We start from the raw sequence: 18,652 nt of genomic DNA on the forward strand, positions 1-18,652 counted from the left end.
TCCTTTCTTCCTCTCTCCCCCTCCCCATCTTCTCTTCCCTCCCTCCCTCTTCCTTCCCCCACCCCTTCCCTTCCCTCCCTCCCTCTGTCTCCTCCTTTTTTCCCCCTGAGCAGGTCATTCTCCAAGAAGAGAAGGCACAGGTAAGAACCTTGTGGCCCCTGGCTGCTTGCTTGCCTTTCTGCTTTCCTGACCAGGTTTTAGGCAGCTTCTAGGGTCAAGTTCTCAGTCTCCACCTCTGGGTTCTTGAGCATGCCCCCTTCATCTTCCTGGGCCTCAGTTTCCTCCAAAATGAAAGCCACAGGCTGGTTTCCCTGAAAGTTCCAAGCCAGCTTTCAAATTCCATTAGGCCGGACGGTTGCTGCTGGACCAGCTCCTTATCGGTCCACCTTCCTGGGAAGTCTTGCTGCCCTGGCCAGAGTCTGTTTATTTTACCGCTGGTTGAAATCTTGCGTTGGGGCACACAGAAAAACATCAGCCCCAGTCACCCCAGCAAAGCCTTCCCAGATCCTAGCCAAGGGACACAGGCCAAGTCCTTCTGTAAATGATTGCTTGTTAAATGCGCCACCACCCAATAGGTAGTAGGGACCATGAAATGAGACTGTTGACACAAAGTTTTAGCCGAGTGCTGACCCTCTAATAAACCCTCAAAAGGTGACAGATGTTATTACCATTAGTATTAAGCCACCAAAGCTGACCCGGGCCTCCTCCAGACCCCACTGTCAGTCTGTATGTGTGGGTTGGTGTCTCTAGCTGAACCCACTGGGTGAGAAAGTTGGCAGTGACCACTCTAGTCTTAGAAACAATCGGTGTCCATTCTCAGGTGGCCTGAGGGTGTGGCCACCATGTGTTAAGCATTGCAACTGCTTTGTTTTTCACTTAAGCTGAAGTTTTCAATTAACTGACCAGTTAGCATCTTTCAATTAACTGGCCATTTTCTCGTTCAGCTCCTCTAGCCCAAAAAGCAAAAGAAGGGAAGAGAAGAGGCACAAAAAACAGTAAGCAGATTCCACCTGGAATGTTCTTTTCAGGAGGAGGGGGACCTGGTCTCTGAACAAGGAACAGGGAAAGGGGGAGGGGGTGGAGGGGTGGGAGAGAGGGGAGAAGGAAGGGGAAGACAGCACTGTGTGTAGACTTGCAGTTGTGGGTATGGCACGCGTGAGGGCACAAAGTTGCGTGTGTGATGTGTGTGTATGCATGTGTGTCTGTGTGTGCAGGGAAGTGAACAGTGTGCATGTGTGTGCCTGGTGCGCCCGTTGTGTGTGAATTCTGTGCTCCTGGGTGTGCGTCATGTAATATTTGTACGTGACATGTATATGTGTATCATGCACATTGCTCGTAATTATCTGTACATTTTTCTATCGTGCAAACATTTGTGTGCACTGCAGGGACAGAGTGTGTGTGTGTGTGTGCAATGGTGTATACTTGTGTTCACACAAATGCATTAGGTATGCCCGTGCTTGTGTGACCATGAACTTGATCAGTATGCATGTAGGTGCCCTGTCTGCGCCTGTGCTCCAGTCCCATGCGCTCTGCATCTGCACTGCTTACTTATCCGTGTGCGTTCCTCATACGGAGGGCATGGGGCGGTTTTCACCTGTGCACATGTGTCTGCTATGTGTGCATGAGTGATTAAGCGGGCGTGATCACGTGCGTGCTCGTGCGGGCATGTGAGTCCCAGCCCCGGCTGCTGGGCTTCGGGCATGGAGACATCAGAGGAGCTCCCTGGTCTCGGGCCCCAGCTGGTTCACGGTTTATAGCTGGTAGTAGAAATTCAAATCAGCCAGCGCTGCCTGCAGAGTTCAGTTCCCAGCCAAATTAAAAGTAAATTTGGTTACAACCCACCTACTTTATACCCTTGCAAATGTTATTGCGTGTGTTTTCCAATCAACTAATATTTTATCTCCCGCCAAGAAGCTTCTAAAGTGAGACTCACAGGCAGTGGGATGAAAGTCAGCCGGCTGCTGGGGGAGGGACAAGAGGAGGCGGGGCTCAGAGGGAGGGTGCTCAGCTTTGCTGGCCCAAAGGGCCCCTTCACCCAAGGTCAGTGTGAAACAGGGCATTTCAGGCACCAGCACAGGAGGCTGCGGAAAGCTCCAGAAGGAAGCAGTAGAGCTGTGAGTTAGCTCAGGGAAGAACTTCCCAATCATCAGGCTGGTTCGGTTCAAGTCAAGAGGCATTCACGGGCACTGAGTGTACGTTCACGCTAAGCGCAGACAGAGTGCCTGTCCTTGGAGACATCAGCATCGCTTGTCCAGGGTGGCTGCAGTATCGACAGTCAATGAGCCAGGGCTGGGCCCAGACCCTAAGAGTCCTGGGAGGATCCTCACTGAGGTGAGGACTGCTGGCCTGAGGGCAGCAGGGTGGCCAGCCTGCGCAGCTGGATATGTCTCAGAAACCGCTAGCAGGATGTAAAGGAAGGCTATGAAAGCCAGAAAAAACGGAGTCAGGAAAAACAGGTGCCCCTAAGAGAAAGGTGGTTATTCTTGCCGAGACCCATGGTCAGGGCAGCTTCTAAACAAAGGACCACTGGAGTGACCTGGCTTCTCTTTCAGCATCCCTCAGAGAGGCCCTAACAGGTGGCAGGTCCTGTGCGGGGCTCAAAGACGGAGACTAGACAGACATACCTCCCAGCCTGAGAAGCGCACCGTGCAGCGGGACTCGGGGACAGACATGGGACAGGTCACAGCACAGCAGCAGGAGATGGAAGCCCAGGGCGCGGTGGGAGCCCTGGTGCAGGACAGAGGGCTTGGTGGTGAGGGGAGGCTTCCTGCGGGACCAGGCGCTTAGGCTGGGAGTAAGGATGGAGGTAACCATTCTAGGCTGCAAGTTAGGCAAGTGGTTGAAACTCTCTGTGCCTCGGCTTCTGCATCTGTGAAGTGGGAATGAGGGAACCTGCTTTGTAGGTTGTGAGGAATAGATGAATCTATGTAAGGCAAATGCTTAGAACATGGTGCCCAGCACACTGTGTGTGTTAGAGACGGGTCCCCCCCACCATAATCATCATCATCGGGACATCATCAGCTGGGAAAGTTGTGAGCCAGAACACAAGCACTTCAGGCCTGCTTGAGCCTTTCTGACCAGGGCTGTAGACATAATTCAAGGAGACTGGGGAGCTAGGCAGGGGCTGGCTCCTGAGGATGCTTGGGGCTCAAGGTCAGAGTTTGGACTTGACATGAGGACAGCAGGAGAGTTTTAAACAGGGAAAGGATACAGTCTGATGATCACATTACAAGAATTCTGAGACCTTTGTTGGGATAACCAAGCTATCTCCCGATAGAATCATCTCTAACTCCCACTGGCTTCCTGTCTTGGCCCAAAACATTGATATTCCATGTACATCATATCAGTGACCACAGCCACTGCCACTGCTACTTCTGAGTCATTATTATTATTCAGAGAGAGCTGCAGTGACCTGCTGTAATACCAATTTCCATGGCAGTGGTAGTAATTATCGGTACTGTAATCTTTGTTGTCGATGATGTTTGTAACTCCGTATGAGGAATCTAGACTTAATTTTCTGGGTCTGAGGTTACAGATTGGCAGCCCAGAGGCCTAATGGATTCTGCAAATGTGTTTTGTTTGCCCCAAACACTGTCTTTTTTAAGAAATAAAAAAAAAAATGAGCTTCCATTTAAAATAGGAATAATTTACATTAAAAAAATCTCTATTTCTACATTCACTTGAGAAATGAGAAGACCCAGCACCATGCCGTCATTCGGGAGGCAAAGCCACTTTCTTTAGCCCATGCCCTTCGGTTGACGTATTTTTCTTTAGTGCCCGACTGATTCACACATTATGGTATCTGATTGACTCTCGAAACCGTCTGGAACTGAGACTCCTCTTTAGCTGAGGGAGAGGTGGCATTTCTGTCCCCGGTGTGGTCTGCATCAGGCCTGCTACCAGCAGAGTGGGAGGGCCCTGAGGGTCAGGCCATCTCCCCTTTCCACTCACTTGTGTTCAGAAAAACTGGTTAGAGACCCGGAATGCACAGGCAGGAGGCAGGGGGTGGGGTGCAGGGAGTAGGTAGGGGGAGACGCATAACTTGGGAGGGACAGTAACTTGGGTGCAAGAGGAAAACGTGTGTCACCAGATGAAAACCTCTCTCTCTCTCCTCTGGTTTGCTCCTTCTCACCTCCCCTCCTCCCAAGATCGCGAAGCCGGCCCCGAAAGTCTCACCGCCGCCGCCACCACCACTGCCCCTCGCGGTCCCAGAGCTCGGAGTCCCGCTCCTCCAGCTGTGACAGCAGGTAACCCCCGCCCTGAGGTGCCTCCTCAGCCCAGCCACAGCCCAGGGCCAGCCTAAGACACTGTCTCCATCAGCTTTGCCTTCCACTGTCACTGTTGGGGGGGCCGCTTTCCCAGCAGAGCGACAGCCCCCTGCCCCACCCTCAGAAGCTGTCGTCACTTTCCTGTAGACAAAGGGCTGCAGGCAGAACAGACAGAAGGACTTGACTTCTAGGAACAGTAGTAACAGGACTTGCTAACACACATGCTTCCTAGGTGCCACTAGCACCGCCCTGCTGAGGTGCTAAGTACCTCCAGTGTCCATGGCATGACCCCCTCACAACCCAACGAAGCAGGCACTGTTGTCATCCTCATTTTAAAGAGGAGGAAACTGAGGCACAGAGAGGTTAAGGAACTTGCCAGTCACTTAGCTACTGAGTGACAGAGCTAGGACTGAACTGGGGAGCTGGGCTTGGCACTCTTAGGGTGCTTCTAAGCACAGAGAAGCTAAGCAACCTATGAAAAGCCACACAGCACAAAGGACCTGGTTCTGAGGCCCTCCTGAGTCAGGTTTCTCCTAACCTAGACTCTCTTTATGCTGACACATTGGCTCTCCCGACCTGAGAAGGGGGAGGAAGCCCTTGTGGATGAGAAAAACACAAAGCAGAAGAAGGGGGTGGGGCTTTGTTGACGTTGACATTTGAAATTGTTTGTGTCCGGCGGGAACACCCAGGTCTCGTTGATGGTACCAGGCTAGCTTCCCAAAGCCAAAGGCTCCTTCATTCTTTCTTAAGTGTTTCTCACACTTGGCTACATGTTCACGTCACCTGGGGAGACTGAAAAAAACTCACTATCCTGGTCCCGGCGCCTCCCAGTTAAATCAGAATGTCTAGAGAAAGAAGGAGGAGGAGAAGTATTTATCTAAATTCTACTCCGAAGCAGCCACTGTGCCTGGTTTCAAGTGCGTTCTCTCTCCTCCTCTCCGGACAGCACCACGCGCTAGGCCAGGGCTTCTCCGCGTTGGCGGCGCTGTGGTCGACCTGGAAGTTGTTACAGATGCCAGGGCCTGGATCCCACCTCTTGACATTCTGACCTAAGCTGGATGGGGTGGGGCCAAGGCAGCAGACATCTTTCAGTCTCGCCGGCGAGGTGAATGTGGAGCCGAGAGTGAAGGCATTTAAGAAGGAGACGCAGCCCCTGGCGTCTGGTACCATCCCCGGGGGGCCTTGGTGTCCCCACTGAACAGCGACAGTTTCAAAGAATGTCCCCCTCAGACAAGGCTGCTCTGTGACCCTATGTGATCAAGACAGAAACAAGATCCTTCTGGAATCAGATCTGAGCCCAGATGAAACAGAAACTTTGTCCAAAACACAGAAGAGACCAGCATCTCTCTCTAGCCTGGTGGATATGAGTGACTGTTGCTTCTTTACCAGTTATAGCCTGGACCTCAGTCAGTCTTCCCTCTTTCTGGATAATTATGAGGACACCCAGTCAGAGAATGACCTCCACTTTCTGGCAGCATCCAATCCAGAACAAAGCCCCAGTTCTTTAAATGCTCCCCAGAGGCACCCACCACACGCTCATCCTGGGTTCTCTCTAACGCCCTCGGACAAAGACATCCTCCACTTCCCCATGGTGTGTGTTCTCCGTCCCTGCAGGGAGCCATAAAGATGCTCGCTCATTCAGCCACAGCGCACTCCCAGTGGGCTTTGTCTGGAGGGCATTGGTGCCCTGAGCTCAGCTGCATTTCTGACATTTATAGTGGAGAACACTGCGGGTTGGTGGGCAAAGGGGTCTGAGCAAGGTCACGGTGACTGGCAGAGCTGGGACTGGGACCCAGGTCTGTATGACTAAACCTGAGCCCTTCACTTCCAGCCCAGCCTAGCCGGAGGATGGTGCAGGGCCTGCTTGCAGACTCTCGGTGCCCCGCACTTGACCTTCTCGGAGATTACCTCTCAGGGAAATGCCTCACCTTGCAGCCCCAGCTGCAGCCCTCCTTCTGCTGCCACATCTCCTGCTGGAGTGGCAGCCCCAGTTCCTCAGTGCCTGTTGGGCTGGGGGACACTCCAGCCGGCATGGGAGCAACCTGGGAGCTGGCCCTTGGGCCACACACTCCATAGAAAAATGATCTGGAGGTCCCAGGGCAGAGAGGGACACTCCAGCTCAGGAACCAGAGGCGTTGGTTTCCACAGGGGCCCTTGTTCTGCCACTTACAAGCTGTGTGACCTCAGGCAGGTCCCTAAACATCTCTGAGCCTCAACTTTCTCATCTGAAGATCAGAAAGTAATACCTACCCTAGGGCTTCAAGTTGTAGAGAGGACTGGGAAAGCACCTTCAGAGGGGCTTACAAGTGCCAAGCAAATCCGTAAGGTGTTATTTTTATTACTGCTATGACTCAGAGCTAATGGGTAATGCAGAGTCCAAATATGCCCTTTCCAGGGAGTCAGAGAGGGCTTTGGTTTCCACTGCAGACGGACAACCAAATCTAGATCCGACAAGCTCACAGAAGGCATCTTTGTCATTTTTTGTCAGATTTTTTTTTTCCAAAAGTTTTGGGTGACAGTCAATAAGATGCCTCTGTTTCACAGATGGTGAAGTCACATCCACGAAGACACACAGATATACGCAGCTATATTTATAGACAAACACATGAAAACACAGATGGACACACCCAGACATACACACAGTCACATAACAGACACAAACAGGCAGGCAGACAGTCACACAAGCACACAAAGGACAGTAAACTGAATGGGGACCCTTCCTGTCTTCACAGCTGCATCTGCAGCCCCCAGGCAGTGCCAGGTGCGTGAATAAACAGTTGTCATGTGAACAAATAAGAGGATGGATGGATGGATGAATGGACAGGTAGGTGGATATATGGATGGATGGATGGATGGATAGATGGATGGATGGATGGATGGGTAAGTGGATGGATGGATGGATGGAGGGATGGATGGATGGATGGATGGATGGATAGATGAATGGATGGATAGATGCACATGTAGTTCATACAGACACACCCAAACACATTCTGCTGTCTTCAGATCCTGCTGGTCCTTCAGCCACCTCTGTGCCATGCTCCCCATTAAAAGACCCTCAGGTCTCTCTCCCCTACACCCAGGCACCACGGCCGGTCCCCAGAGGAAGGGCGGAAGTCCCGCCGAAGGCACTCCCGCCGCTGCTCCAAGACCCTCTGCAAGGCCAGCCCTGAGGCCCGGTCCAGCCCCCCGCCCAGCCAGCCCCTCCAGATGCTCAGCTTCCTGTCGGCCAGGGGTGTAGTAAGTATTCCGCACAGCCTCCTCTGCCAGTCTTGGCCATGACGCTGGGGGGAGGTGGAGGCACAAGTTCAGGGCAGCCTACCACACATTTTGATTCAGTTTCGGGCAAATACCCCACCCATCTCAGACCTCCCCATTGATTAACCAAATGCTCATTCGCCAGCCTTTGGCAGCACTTGGCTTGGGGATTTGGGGGGGGGGCTTTTTATCAGGGAAATGTTGAAAATATATATTGGTCTCCAGAGTGACATCTACAGGAATGCACATGTCAGACACCGTAGGCGGTTTCTTTGGGGAGGAAGGAAAGAGGGGTCCTTGACGTAACAGAGGCGCTCCAGCTTTGCAGTGAAGTCTGCATCTTTGACGCCAGCTAGGCTGCAGCTGGGATTTGATTTCACTTGTATAAACACAGCCTTGAATGTAGACGAGAATTTTCCTCCAAGGAGCTCATATAGCACTTGACCTGTGTCCTCTCGTGTCCATGCAAGGTCTCGAGGAGTTGAGGGCACAGCTGCCCTCACTCGTCCCTTCCACGGATGGGACAGAAAAGCCAAGACTCAGAGAGGTTAGGGTCTGGGGTGACGCCACAGAGCAAAGCAAGAGGGAATCCAGTTTCACAACCCGGCACTGAATGGGATCACACAATGGTCCCTGGGTCACCGAGGAGGGGCTGGGATGTGACTTCAGAGGGTTTGATGCCAGGAAGTTTCCTGAGCAAGGGATTTGGAGTCGGATCTGAACTCAAGTCCCAACTTTGCCACTTCCTAGCTGTGTGACTTTGGGAAAGTCACTTAATGTCTTTGAAACTCAGTTTTCTCATTGGTGAATTTGAAATAAGACCACTTCCATATGGGATTGTTGCGGGGTATCCAATAACGTAAAATATATAAAGGCCTTTTGTAGCTTCTAGAGGGACAGACGCACAGGCAGGAGGAGAGTCTACGCTGACTTAGCCTACACTTGCGGCTGGCAGCTCAGAGAGCTGCTCCCTTGAAAGGGTGCGGTGGGTGTAAGGAGCAGCTCAGGGGCTCTCACTGGAAGGTCGACAGACGGTGACGGTGGCTACGAGCTGGGTCTGGTTGCCGTAACAGTTCTTACCTGCTGTGCATTCTGGGCAACTCTTCTATACCAGCCAAGGCACCCTGTATCACCAAGGTCTAATTTTGCCCAAATCCTCTGCCTCGCTGAACACATCCACAACTCTCCCCAGGCCCCTCCTTTGTAGAGCTGCCTGTAGTTGCTGATATTTGCAGATGGAAGGTGCCCACCTGCCTTCTCCCCTCCCCGAATGTCCTATGAAATTTCTTCCCAGTAAGGCAGAGAGTCCGGAGGCCTGGGTTCAAGTCTTGGCTTGGCTGGATAAATCCTCTTACCACTCCAGCCTCCGCTGGACGATGAGCAAGGTTAGCCCACTTGTCTCCCAGGGGAATGGCTACAAAGGTAGAAATCAACTTGAAATATGAGCCATGAGAGGTAGAAGAATGTTCTTCAGTTAGTAAAAGCCACCCGGTCCCCCGGTCATGGTATTTGTGGCAGCCCATGTGGTGCCCCCAACGGACCCTCATTAAAAACTACCATTGGGAGCAGTGGGTTTGTGTCTGGGGTGGTTTCCTAATCAGTCAGGTCCAAGATGTGGAAAAAAAAAAAAAAAAAGGTGGTCCTTCCAACCACAGCTAGTGAGGTACCAGATTGGCTATTGGTTCTTAAAGTGATGATGTCCACTGTGGGCCCAGATCCTATCAGAAGAGCTGAAAACTCATTCGTACCCCGAAGGCAGAAGCCTTGAGAGCTCAACTCACTCAACGCCCCAGTTTCAAAAAGAGATCCGGAACTCGCAGACAAGAAATTACCGCTATGGGCTGCAGCAAGTCAGAGTTGTTAAAAACACGGGATTAGGATTATGTGGTCAAATCCTGGCTCCAAGCGAGGGATAGTTACTTAAACCTTTTGGAGCTGCAGTTTCCTCATCTGTCACAAAAAAATAATGCAGATAATAAGTCTCTTCTTCAAAAGCCTTGTTGTTGGGACGAAAGCAAAATGGTTTTGTGAACAGCTGAGCCCAGGGCTTGCACGGGACAGAACTCTGCAGAGGAGCGGGTTTTTACGATGGTGACATTCCAGGGGCTGGCTCCGTATTTTCCAACTGTAGAACCTCGAGCAGGTTACATAAAGTGTCGGTGCCTCAGTTTTCTCCACATCTGCACAATGAGGACAGTCATAAGACCTACCTCATAGAGGGGTGTTGGGTGGGTGTGATGAGTTAATGGAAGTAGAAATTTGAGAGTGTAACAGAGATGCTCGGTAAGGGCGGCTGGCCGTGGCCAGTCGCAGCAGGGGTGTTAGCAGTGGAAATCGTAGTAGCGATAAAAGCAGTAGCTGTTGGAGTGATGGTAGTCCTGGTAGTGGAGTGGTCGGCCTAGTAGGATGGTTCGAGGCCCAGGCTAGTCGGTGCACGAGTTGAGACTAGAGCTAGGACCCCTGCCTCCCTCGCTTTCAGCCCTTCCGTCCTGGATGGCAGCTGCAGCCCACACGGCTAGCCTCACCCTGACTCCTGGGGACATTGGATGCCCCGCCCCAACCCAGTCTGGTCCTCGGAGCACTCTCCACGCTGGGCCTGTTCTCATCCCCTCTCCTGCAAAGGCAGGGAGGGAGGAGGATGCCAGGTTGGACCAAAGGTTTTCTAAGAGTCCTGGCCCCAAGATTTTGCCAAACTCTCAGCCAAAGAGAACAGCAAAATCATTGTCACTGAGTCACCTGTTCAATCACTTGTTGAGATCGACCTGTTATCTACTGAACATCTGTAAAAGGTCAGCTCTGACGTGACTCTCAAGATCCAGTGAATAAGAAACAGTCTGTACCTTCTTATAAGGAAGTAAAAACTGTAAAACAAAGTGCACAACAGTTAATGCTGAGATGGGATAGGAGGTCAGCAAGCAGGGCAGGGAATTAGGGTGAGGGTTAGGTTAGGGCAGAGGAGGCAACAACCGAGAAACTAGCCAATGGAAGCAGGGAATGAAGACTGCAGTCGGGATGGAGGTAGAATTCCAGGGCAGGAGATGGGGTTCCAGGGGTGAACAGAATTCCCGGGAGTGAAGGGTCTTCTATGCCCTGGTTCCTACCATGCTCCATTAGACGTGTCTCGTGTGCACAGCTCTTTAAAAAGTCTAAGACTGGTACATTACATCAAGGGGCCCTGTTTGCATATATGAATATGCAAATATGGGTTGTGTCTCGCTGAAATCCTAGTTGGTGAGCTAAAAATAACCTGAAGCCCTCTCACTTGGTCAGAGCCCAAATCCAAATGGAAGGTCCCAAAGGGTCAACCCTTCATGGCCTCATTCTTTCCTTATCTACACTCTGTCATCTCTGCTCAAGGCATTAGGGAGACACAGAGATGAAAATACACTTTTCCTGAATTCCAGAGTTCACAGTCTAGTCATCAACAGGAGGCTGCAGTACAGTAGGGTAAGTCTTGCCATCAGGGCTGAGACTGAGTCAGTGAGCACCAGGACCTCCTCCGTTGTTAAAATATTCAAATACTCACACCCTAGTTGGGGGTGTAACCCCCACCCAGCTAAAAAGTAATTACCTGACAACCCTTCAGTGCCAAGACCAGCTACCTTCAGATGGGGCAGTACCTCAACTCAACCAATTGTTGGATATTTTGTGTATCACCCCTGGTGGTGATGGAAGCAAGTACAATGTGTAGTAGGACCACAGAGGAGGGACCAGACAGTGTCTAAGAGGTCTTGGTGTCTGAGAGGGCTTTACAAATAAAGGAACATGTGAGCTGGGCTTTGAAGGTTGAATAGGAGTTCCCCCAACTGAGATGACTGATGAATGAAGGGAGGGGGAAATACTGCTATATGCCAGGCACGGTCACATACTTTACACGGGTTTTTTTTCCCCTCATTTGATTGACAAAACAGTTCTTTTAGATAGATGCAATGATTATGACCATTTTTCAGATGGCAAAACTGAGGCTCAGAGAGGTGAAGTGGGTTAGGTAGCCCAATTAGAAAGGGGAGCTGGTATGAATCATGGCTTGTATCTCAGAAGCTTAGTCTGATAGCCAGAGGGCCAACTGGATGATAGAGAGGTCGTAGCCCCAAGGTTTGGCCAAGCCCTTTCCCTGTAGCATGGGGTTCTCTGTTAAGCCTGCCCTAACTGCAGAAGGAACCTAAAAGGGGCTGATGAAGACTGAAGCTGGACCCAGAAGAGGGCAGGCTCCTTTTCCCCTCCTTCTGCCTCCAGCTTGAGCCAACAATTGCCACAGAATCCTTGGCAACAAAACCCTGCACAGATGCCACTCCCCAAAAAAGTAGAACTGGGGTTCCATAAAAGAGGACCTCATGAAATGTGTGACCAGGAGGACGCGGTAGAGGATAGCAGTGAAGACAGGGCTCTGGAGCAGATCGGGACACCCCGGACTTCTCGAGCTCAGCTCCCTGTGAGGCTGGGTAACAGCAGCAACTCATGCTTCCTGAGCACCCACTGCGTGCCAGGTGCTAGGCGGACTTCTTTCCCTGTGTCATCTCATTGATTTCTTGTAATAGTCTTCCAAGGGAGCTGCTGCTAGCATCCTCGTTTTACAGTGAGGAAACCACAGCCTAGGAAAATGAAGTAAAAGGCAGCTATTGCATGGAGAAGTTAGGATTCGAACCCAGAAAGTCTGCCCTCAGAATCCACGGGCTTAATTACTTGACCTCCCTCATGTCCTTTGATTTTGCTGGGCCTCCGTGCCCTCACCTGTACCTTGAACAAATAATCATACCTACTTCCTAGAGTGGTTGGAGGAGGGGGCGAGATAAGGTATCCATTCATTTTTAAAATAGTCATTAAGCGCCTACTGTGTGCCAGGCACTGGGTGGATAGCAGTGAGCAAGACAGACCAGGTTCCTGCCCTCAGGCAGCTTCTGTTCTGTGAGAAAAACTTAGCCCGAGGCTCAGGACGGAACACTCCACATAGAGCGATTGCTAGTGCTGTTCTGTGTCATCACGGTGGCTTAATTAAACTTGTCCCAAATAAACCCAGACATGGTGTTTTTGAGGTAACTCTGGCCCCAGAAAGCTTACCATATCCAAGGGCTCAGGGGAGCTTCAGAACAGCTCCGGGAGGCTGGCGGAATGGAGGTATGCTCCCCACTTTGCAAACAGGGAAAATGAGGCTGAGGGAGCAGCTCTGGATGGTCCAGCCTTCCGACCTCTGACCCAGGCTCTCGCACGTTCAGCAGAAGCCTTCGGGCTCTTGCTCAAACTGGGAGGTTCAACCTCCAGTGCTGTCCATTGTCTCGGAGAGAAGGGGCCAAAATGCAGAAGAAGGTGGGGGCGTGAGACTTGGGGATTTGTGGGGCCAGTTATTTCTTTTTCGATGGAAAAATGGAAGAGCGTTGCCCACTTTCACTTTTGCCAAGCAAGGACAGAAAAAAGAAAACCACCATTTTCTCTAATGACGGACATTTTCCAGCAGAAACGGTGGAACAGACACAGAAGAAAGGCTGAGGCTTTAAAAGCAAATGCATTTAGTTGGATGAAAACCCCATTCCATTGAACTTATTTTTTTTCTGGTTTCTATTTGGGCTGATGAACAGTTTGCCTAACAGGATGCATGTGGAAATTTTCGAGAACAAGTGGGCTGAGGGCCATCAGGAGGGGCTTCGGAGAAATGGCGAGGCTGAAACTGCCAGTCCCTTTCAGCTTCCCGATGGAGGGAGGGGAGAGAGGAGGCCAGACCTCATCCTGGGTCCAAGGTCAGCTTCAGCGCACAGCCCCTTGGGGGCCCACCTAGCCCTAAGAACTTCAGCATCTTTCCGCCACCCTCAGCAGATCTCCCTGTCTTTCTCCATCCCCCACCGCCGCCTCTCAAATGAACTCCTAACAGGTCAATGAATCCATTCTTTTGCTGTCTTCCAAATTAGTGTGCAAAGGAAGATGAACAACAGAGAGGAAAATAAACTTAATGTCTTTGTGAAACAAAAGGATTAAAAAAAGAAAAGAAGAAATAACCAGAACCCTCTAGCTAAAAGCTCTGCCATGTAGCGCTGCGTTCACATGAGAATTTCCAGTCCCCCATATGGCAGGGAGGGAAAAAAAATTTATGGCCATCTCTCTCCATGGGGCCATTTGAAGCTCGGTAAATGGACTTGTTCAGTTTAATTGGAATTCTCTTCTTGATTGTATTTTTGTAACCTATTAGGCCGTGCTGCCTCTTGATCTCGGAATTCAGCTGAAATTAAATTTTGAAGTGTAAGTGAGAGGTTGCCTTTTTTTCCCCATTCTTGATTAAATAATGATTTGAAACGAAAACAATAAATAACAGTGCCGGCTTCCCTGGAGGGCTGAGAGAGACTCCCAGTGAAACACTGGGAGCTGGAGTTCGTGGTGGGGGATTTAATTACTTATTAGAAAAACCCAAGTGTTAACACTGAGTATATTAAGGAACCAGGAAATGAGGCAAGCTTATGAGTTCAAAAGAAAACAAAAACAAAAACTGGAGCTTCACATTGAGGGGGCCAGGAGAATAAAGGGAATGTATATGTTTGTTTTCTCCCAGTGGCCTTGAGTTTGTGAAAAGCAGTTTGTTCCTTTAAAAAAAAAATCATATCTGAGATTGGTGATCCTGACCCAGAAGGGAAGCACTTGTAATAGCTCTGGGGTCTGGATACGGCTTCATGGCTCTGGTCTCCTGGTGGCTTTCCCTGACACCGTCCTGGAGGGATTGAAAGGGCAGAAATGGGGAGGATGGAACAATCCATTTCCTGGTTCTGGAAGGGAGACATGAAACACACAAGATGCACCATGTTTGTGCTGCTCTCAGAGAGATCCAGGTAGCAGCGAGCACTTAGAGACGAAGATGTCTCAGGGGCCAGGCAGCTGATAGATGTAAGCTGCAGGGACCCGCACGGGGCCTGGGGCCAGGAATGCTGGTGCCCTGCCTGACAGGGGCAGCTGCAATTACTCACAGCCAGTTATTACCAAGCAGGAATGGGGACTCAGTGTTGCCAGATCTTCCTATTTTTCAGCATGAACTAGAAATAGGGTTGTTATGTGAATCTGCCCCACTCTGTAATGTTGACAGTTCATTCAAATTTACTGTCGAACATGAATTTGTTTAGCTCCTAAGTGGGTGAAAGAAAGCGTATCTGAAACAAAGTGTAACACAGCCTGCCAGTTTTCCAATGGTGATTTGGAGTGTTGAGACAGATGCTGTCTGCTTATATCCCCTCACCCTCCCCACCTCACACACTGCCGACTTCCAGCTACCGGGTAATGTTCTCTGGCTGCCAGAGACCATTGTGCTGGGCTGTGTGGCAGCTTGGACCTACTAGAGAGTTGACACCCCCGGGGAGCAGCCTTTAACCCATGAGCGGTGGGGAATTGATGTATCAATACCCCAGCTCCCTCCTTGGTTGGGATTAACTCTGAAGCCAGTTCTGCACTGGTTCCCAAGTGTCCTCCAGCTGGTTTGATAACAGATCTTAATCTGGATCCTTCTCTCCCCCATCTCATTGCCTCACTCCCCTATAGAGGCTACTGGACCTCAAACTGCTAGCATCCAAATTCCTGCCTCAGCTTCTAGGAGAATCCTTTTGAAGACAGGTGTTATTTCACTTGGTGATTAAGCCAATCTTACAGGAACTGAATTTTCACGCCAAGCCCCCCTCCCCCCACCGATAGGCCTTTGTGAAGACATAAAAGGAAGGGCAAGGCTGAGATGGAGGAAGGGGTCAGAGTGGACCAAAGAAGAAAGCCCTGGTTTGAGGGTCCCAGGTCTTAAACTGGGGTCCCCGGTACCAGGAGGGCATTGTTCCTGGACAGCGCTGGGTCTAGGATGACTCCTCCCAGCAGGCGTCTTGAGGACCCTTTTGCAGCTAGGCTGGGGATACGGGGGCGGAGATCAGTTACGTGATTAGAAGAGAAATTCCCAATGGATGAAGAAGAACTCCTCAAAGATGAATTCTGAGAGACAGGGAGGAGCAGGGGCGAGCCATGCTCTCAGGTCAGCATCCAGTGGGCAGCAGTTTGCATCTTACGTGGTGGAGTGGGAGTGAGTATCTGACTAGGAAGGAGACACTCAGGGACAGGACACAAGGGCAAGAATTCTTGCAAGAGCACAGAGGCCTCTGTTGTCTGCCTGTCATGATGTCCTTGACTTGAAGATCTGCTCTGCATTGTCTTGGCATCACACCCACACACACATACCCCCACACACACAGTCTGCCTTCGGCTCCCCTCAATTGTATCTTTCCTCCTCTGTGTGGGGTGAATGCAGAGCTCTGGAGAAAGTGGAGTCTGAGGCTAAGAGCCTATTAAACTATCCAGACATCCCTACTGAATTGACTAAGACGTCTCTACCACCTGGAAATATAGACACAGACCGTCAAGACTTGTCAAAACAAAACCAAGTAGAGCTCAGCTGGGAGAAGCTGGAGTGAATGTCATCAGGCCACCACCTCTCGCCCCGACCCTCAAAATAATCCTTTAAGCAAGTCAAACAGAGTGAGAAGATTTGCATACCCAGCACCTGCTTGGGATGTTATGTTCTGCTGGTTGTGCCCCGTACAGGGGTGACTGGCTTTAGAGTTAAACCCCACCTACCTTCCCTTTGTCAATGCAGCTGAGAAAACTGACTTGGGGCGGCTTCAGCCCACGTAAAGGTGTTGTCTTTTTTCTCATTGGCCAGAGGGGGTGCTGTTTCCTAATTCCTGATCCAGGAGGAGACCTTTGTAGCGTCAGAACAAAGTCACTGTGTGGGCCAGCAGCCCTGTGATGTGCAAGTGGCCAGACCCAGTGCATCTTTTAACCTGAACTCCCGAAACAGCTGAGGGTGGCAAAGGCGGGAAGGAGACGCAGCACCGCTTGGCTCCTCTGTAAGGCTCCTCAGGTCTGGAACGTCTCACCTTAGCCTGGAACTTGAGTATCTGTTGATGGTGCCCCCGTGTGCTTTCTCGGAGGGCCCTAGGTCTGAGGAGGGCTGGGAGGAAGAGCCTGCTCTCTGCCACAGGCCAGGACACAAAACTTGATCCTAGAGGTTCTCTCTGGCTCACATACCCAGCCCTGAGCTGCTCTCAAGACCCCAATTTTCCAGCCAGGGGCCCACCTACTTTCCTAGAATTATCTTGAGTGTGCTGGAGGCCAGTCCCTCCTTTAAAATCCATTTAATTTCCCGAGTTGGCAGTCACTCTGTTGGACCCCAACAAGGCCTGGTCACCCAGCTATCTCCACCAATGAGTTAAGTTAGGATGGGTCCAGGCTTCCCAGCTCAAACTTCTAAGCAGCTTTGTTCATTCAGCAAGATTTACTGAGCACCTTCTCTGTGCCAGGTACTGGTGGGTAGAGCACTGAACCAGTCATGCATGGTCTCTACCTTCAACAAGCTCTCACCCAGATGCAGAGGCAGGCAGTAAAACAAGCAGTTACCTCAGGGAGTAACAGTACTGTGGCAAACAGAAGCCACTCATTTTTGAATGAGTGAATGAATGAAAGAATAAATGGAAGAAAGAGATTTATGCTATCCTGGCCTGGGGCTCAGAAAGGACTTTCTAGAGGAGGTGATATATAAACTGGAGGGTGAGTAACTTTAGCCATGTGAAGTGAGGAAGAGGGAGGAAATGTTCTAGATGGGGGGGTGGCATGTGCAAATGGCCTGGGGTTGGGAGAGCAAGCTGTAATGGCGGAACCAAGAGAACTTTATCCAGTCAATTGGCTTAAGGCTGTGGGGGGCCAGGAGGTGTATGGAAGAGATGAGATCTGTGGAGGATGCAGGGCTGGTTTGTAAAGGGCATTGTCACAAATGTCAAAGAATTTAGATCCATCCAAAGAAATGAGACTTCTGAACAAGCAGGAGAAGATGGTATTTTCAGGCACCAGGATCAACCCAAGGAGAGTATTTCATTAGTACCTTTGTCTCTGTTTGCCAGTGATGATGGAAAAGCACGATGTCTTATGGAGTTTTCAATTCAAATCACACAAGTTACATGTGGAGAGTAGTCACAGTCAGGTAGGGACACTCTGAAAGTGGCCCCATGAGCTCAGAGTGTGGGATTGAGGACGTGAAAAAGGCAAAATCCCCTTCTATATCCACTAGCCCCGAGCAGCCTTCTGCTCAGGACATCCTGGCCCCTGGGGACCCATGGTGCAACAGGGCACATGCTGTGAAATTAGTAGTCAAGGTGGGAACGGCCTAGCCTAGGGGCTAGCCAGCCAGCCACAAGATAATGGAAATCATCATACTCATAGGCCCATTCACTCGAGTTATAGTCCAGCCTGGTTCCCTCCAGGACGGCTTGCCTCATTCACTCGTGATATACTGGCTACGAAACATTCACCATCTCTGAGGCAAAGCTTCCATGAGCCCATCCCCAGATCAAGCCCCAGCCTGAGATCCCAGGTCCCAGGGTCCAACTGTCTGGCATGATGCTTCCTCATTCTCCCGACAGAGGCGATGGAAATGCACATGTTGCCACCGAACTCCCAGAGGTGGGAAAAATATGGCATCCAACCTGCAAACGGGAAGACCAAAAGGAGCTGAACGGGACAAAGGGCCTTTACCTTAATTTTTAAAGAAGTCTCACTCTAGAAAACCCTACTTGGGCAACGTCATTTTGAAGTCCCTTGTCCCACAGCAAAGCTAGGCAGATTGCCAAGCAGAAACAGTGGTAACTGTGCTGGGTGGAACCTGGTAAAGCTGGATCGTCACCTTGTCTGTGCGCAGAGCCTCCTGGGAGAATCCACAAAGGAAATCCCGCCTCCCCAGCTCCAGGAACTGACGTCCTGAGCTGGTGGCATCGTCTCAGTCATTCTCACAGTTGTGGTGTTTCTGTATCTCCCCGTCATGAACGATTGCTGAGAAGGCAGAAAAAATTCCTTAAGAAAGCCCAAAAGGCCCCCTTCTTTAGGCCCAAGGAGCACGGGAGAAACTGGGCTGGGGGAAGCAGGCTTTTGATGGTGAGACCGCACTAACGTTTGTAGGGCCTGGGACAAGCGTCTAAGAGGGCCACATACTATAGCTATAAATGTTTATAAATCAAGCCAGCAAACTTTAGATGACATACGTCCCCTTATCTTGGCAAACATACTTTTGAAATGATCTGGAAGGTCAGATTTGGATTTAGAATCTCAGACCCCTTGAGTGCCAGGCCACAACA

The 18,652-nt window shown here is 50.7% G+C and overlaps 1 protein-coding gene across 1 annotated transcript in view; it reads left to right on the forward strand.

Annotated features, from left to right (window-relative positions):
* Nucleotides 1-18,652, forward strand: part of SRRM4 (serine/arginine repetitive matrix 4) — a 140,639-nt gene that overhangs the window by 111,601 nt on the left and 10,386 nt on the right. The window contains exons 5-8 of the mRNA XM_010998689.3: nucleotides 114-140; nucleotides 945-995; nucleotides 4,149-4,247; nucleotides 7,349-7,505. Of these exons, the coding sequence (XP_010996991.3) occupies nucleotides 114-140; nucleotides 945-995; nucleotides 4,149-4,247; nucleotides 7,349-7,505 (334 nt within the window). The remainder of the gene's footprint in view (nucleotides 1-113; nucleotides 141-944; nucleotides 996-4,148; nucleotides 4,248-7,348; nucleotides 7,506-18,652) is intronic.

This window comes from Camelus dromedarius, chromosome 31, assembly GCF_036321535.1.
Source record: "Camelus dromedarius isolate mCamDro1 chromosome 31, mCamDro1.pat, whole genome shotgun sequence".
Lineage (NCBI taxonomy): Eukaryota > Metazoa > Chordata > Mammalia > Artiodactyla > Camelidae > Camelus > Camelus dromedarius.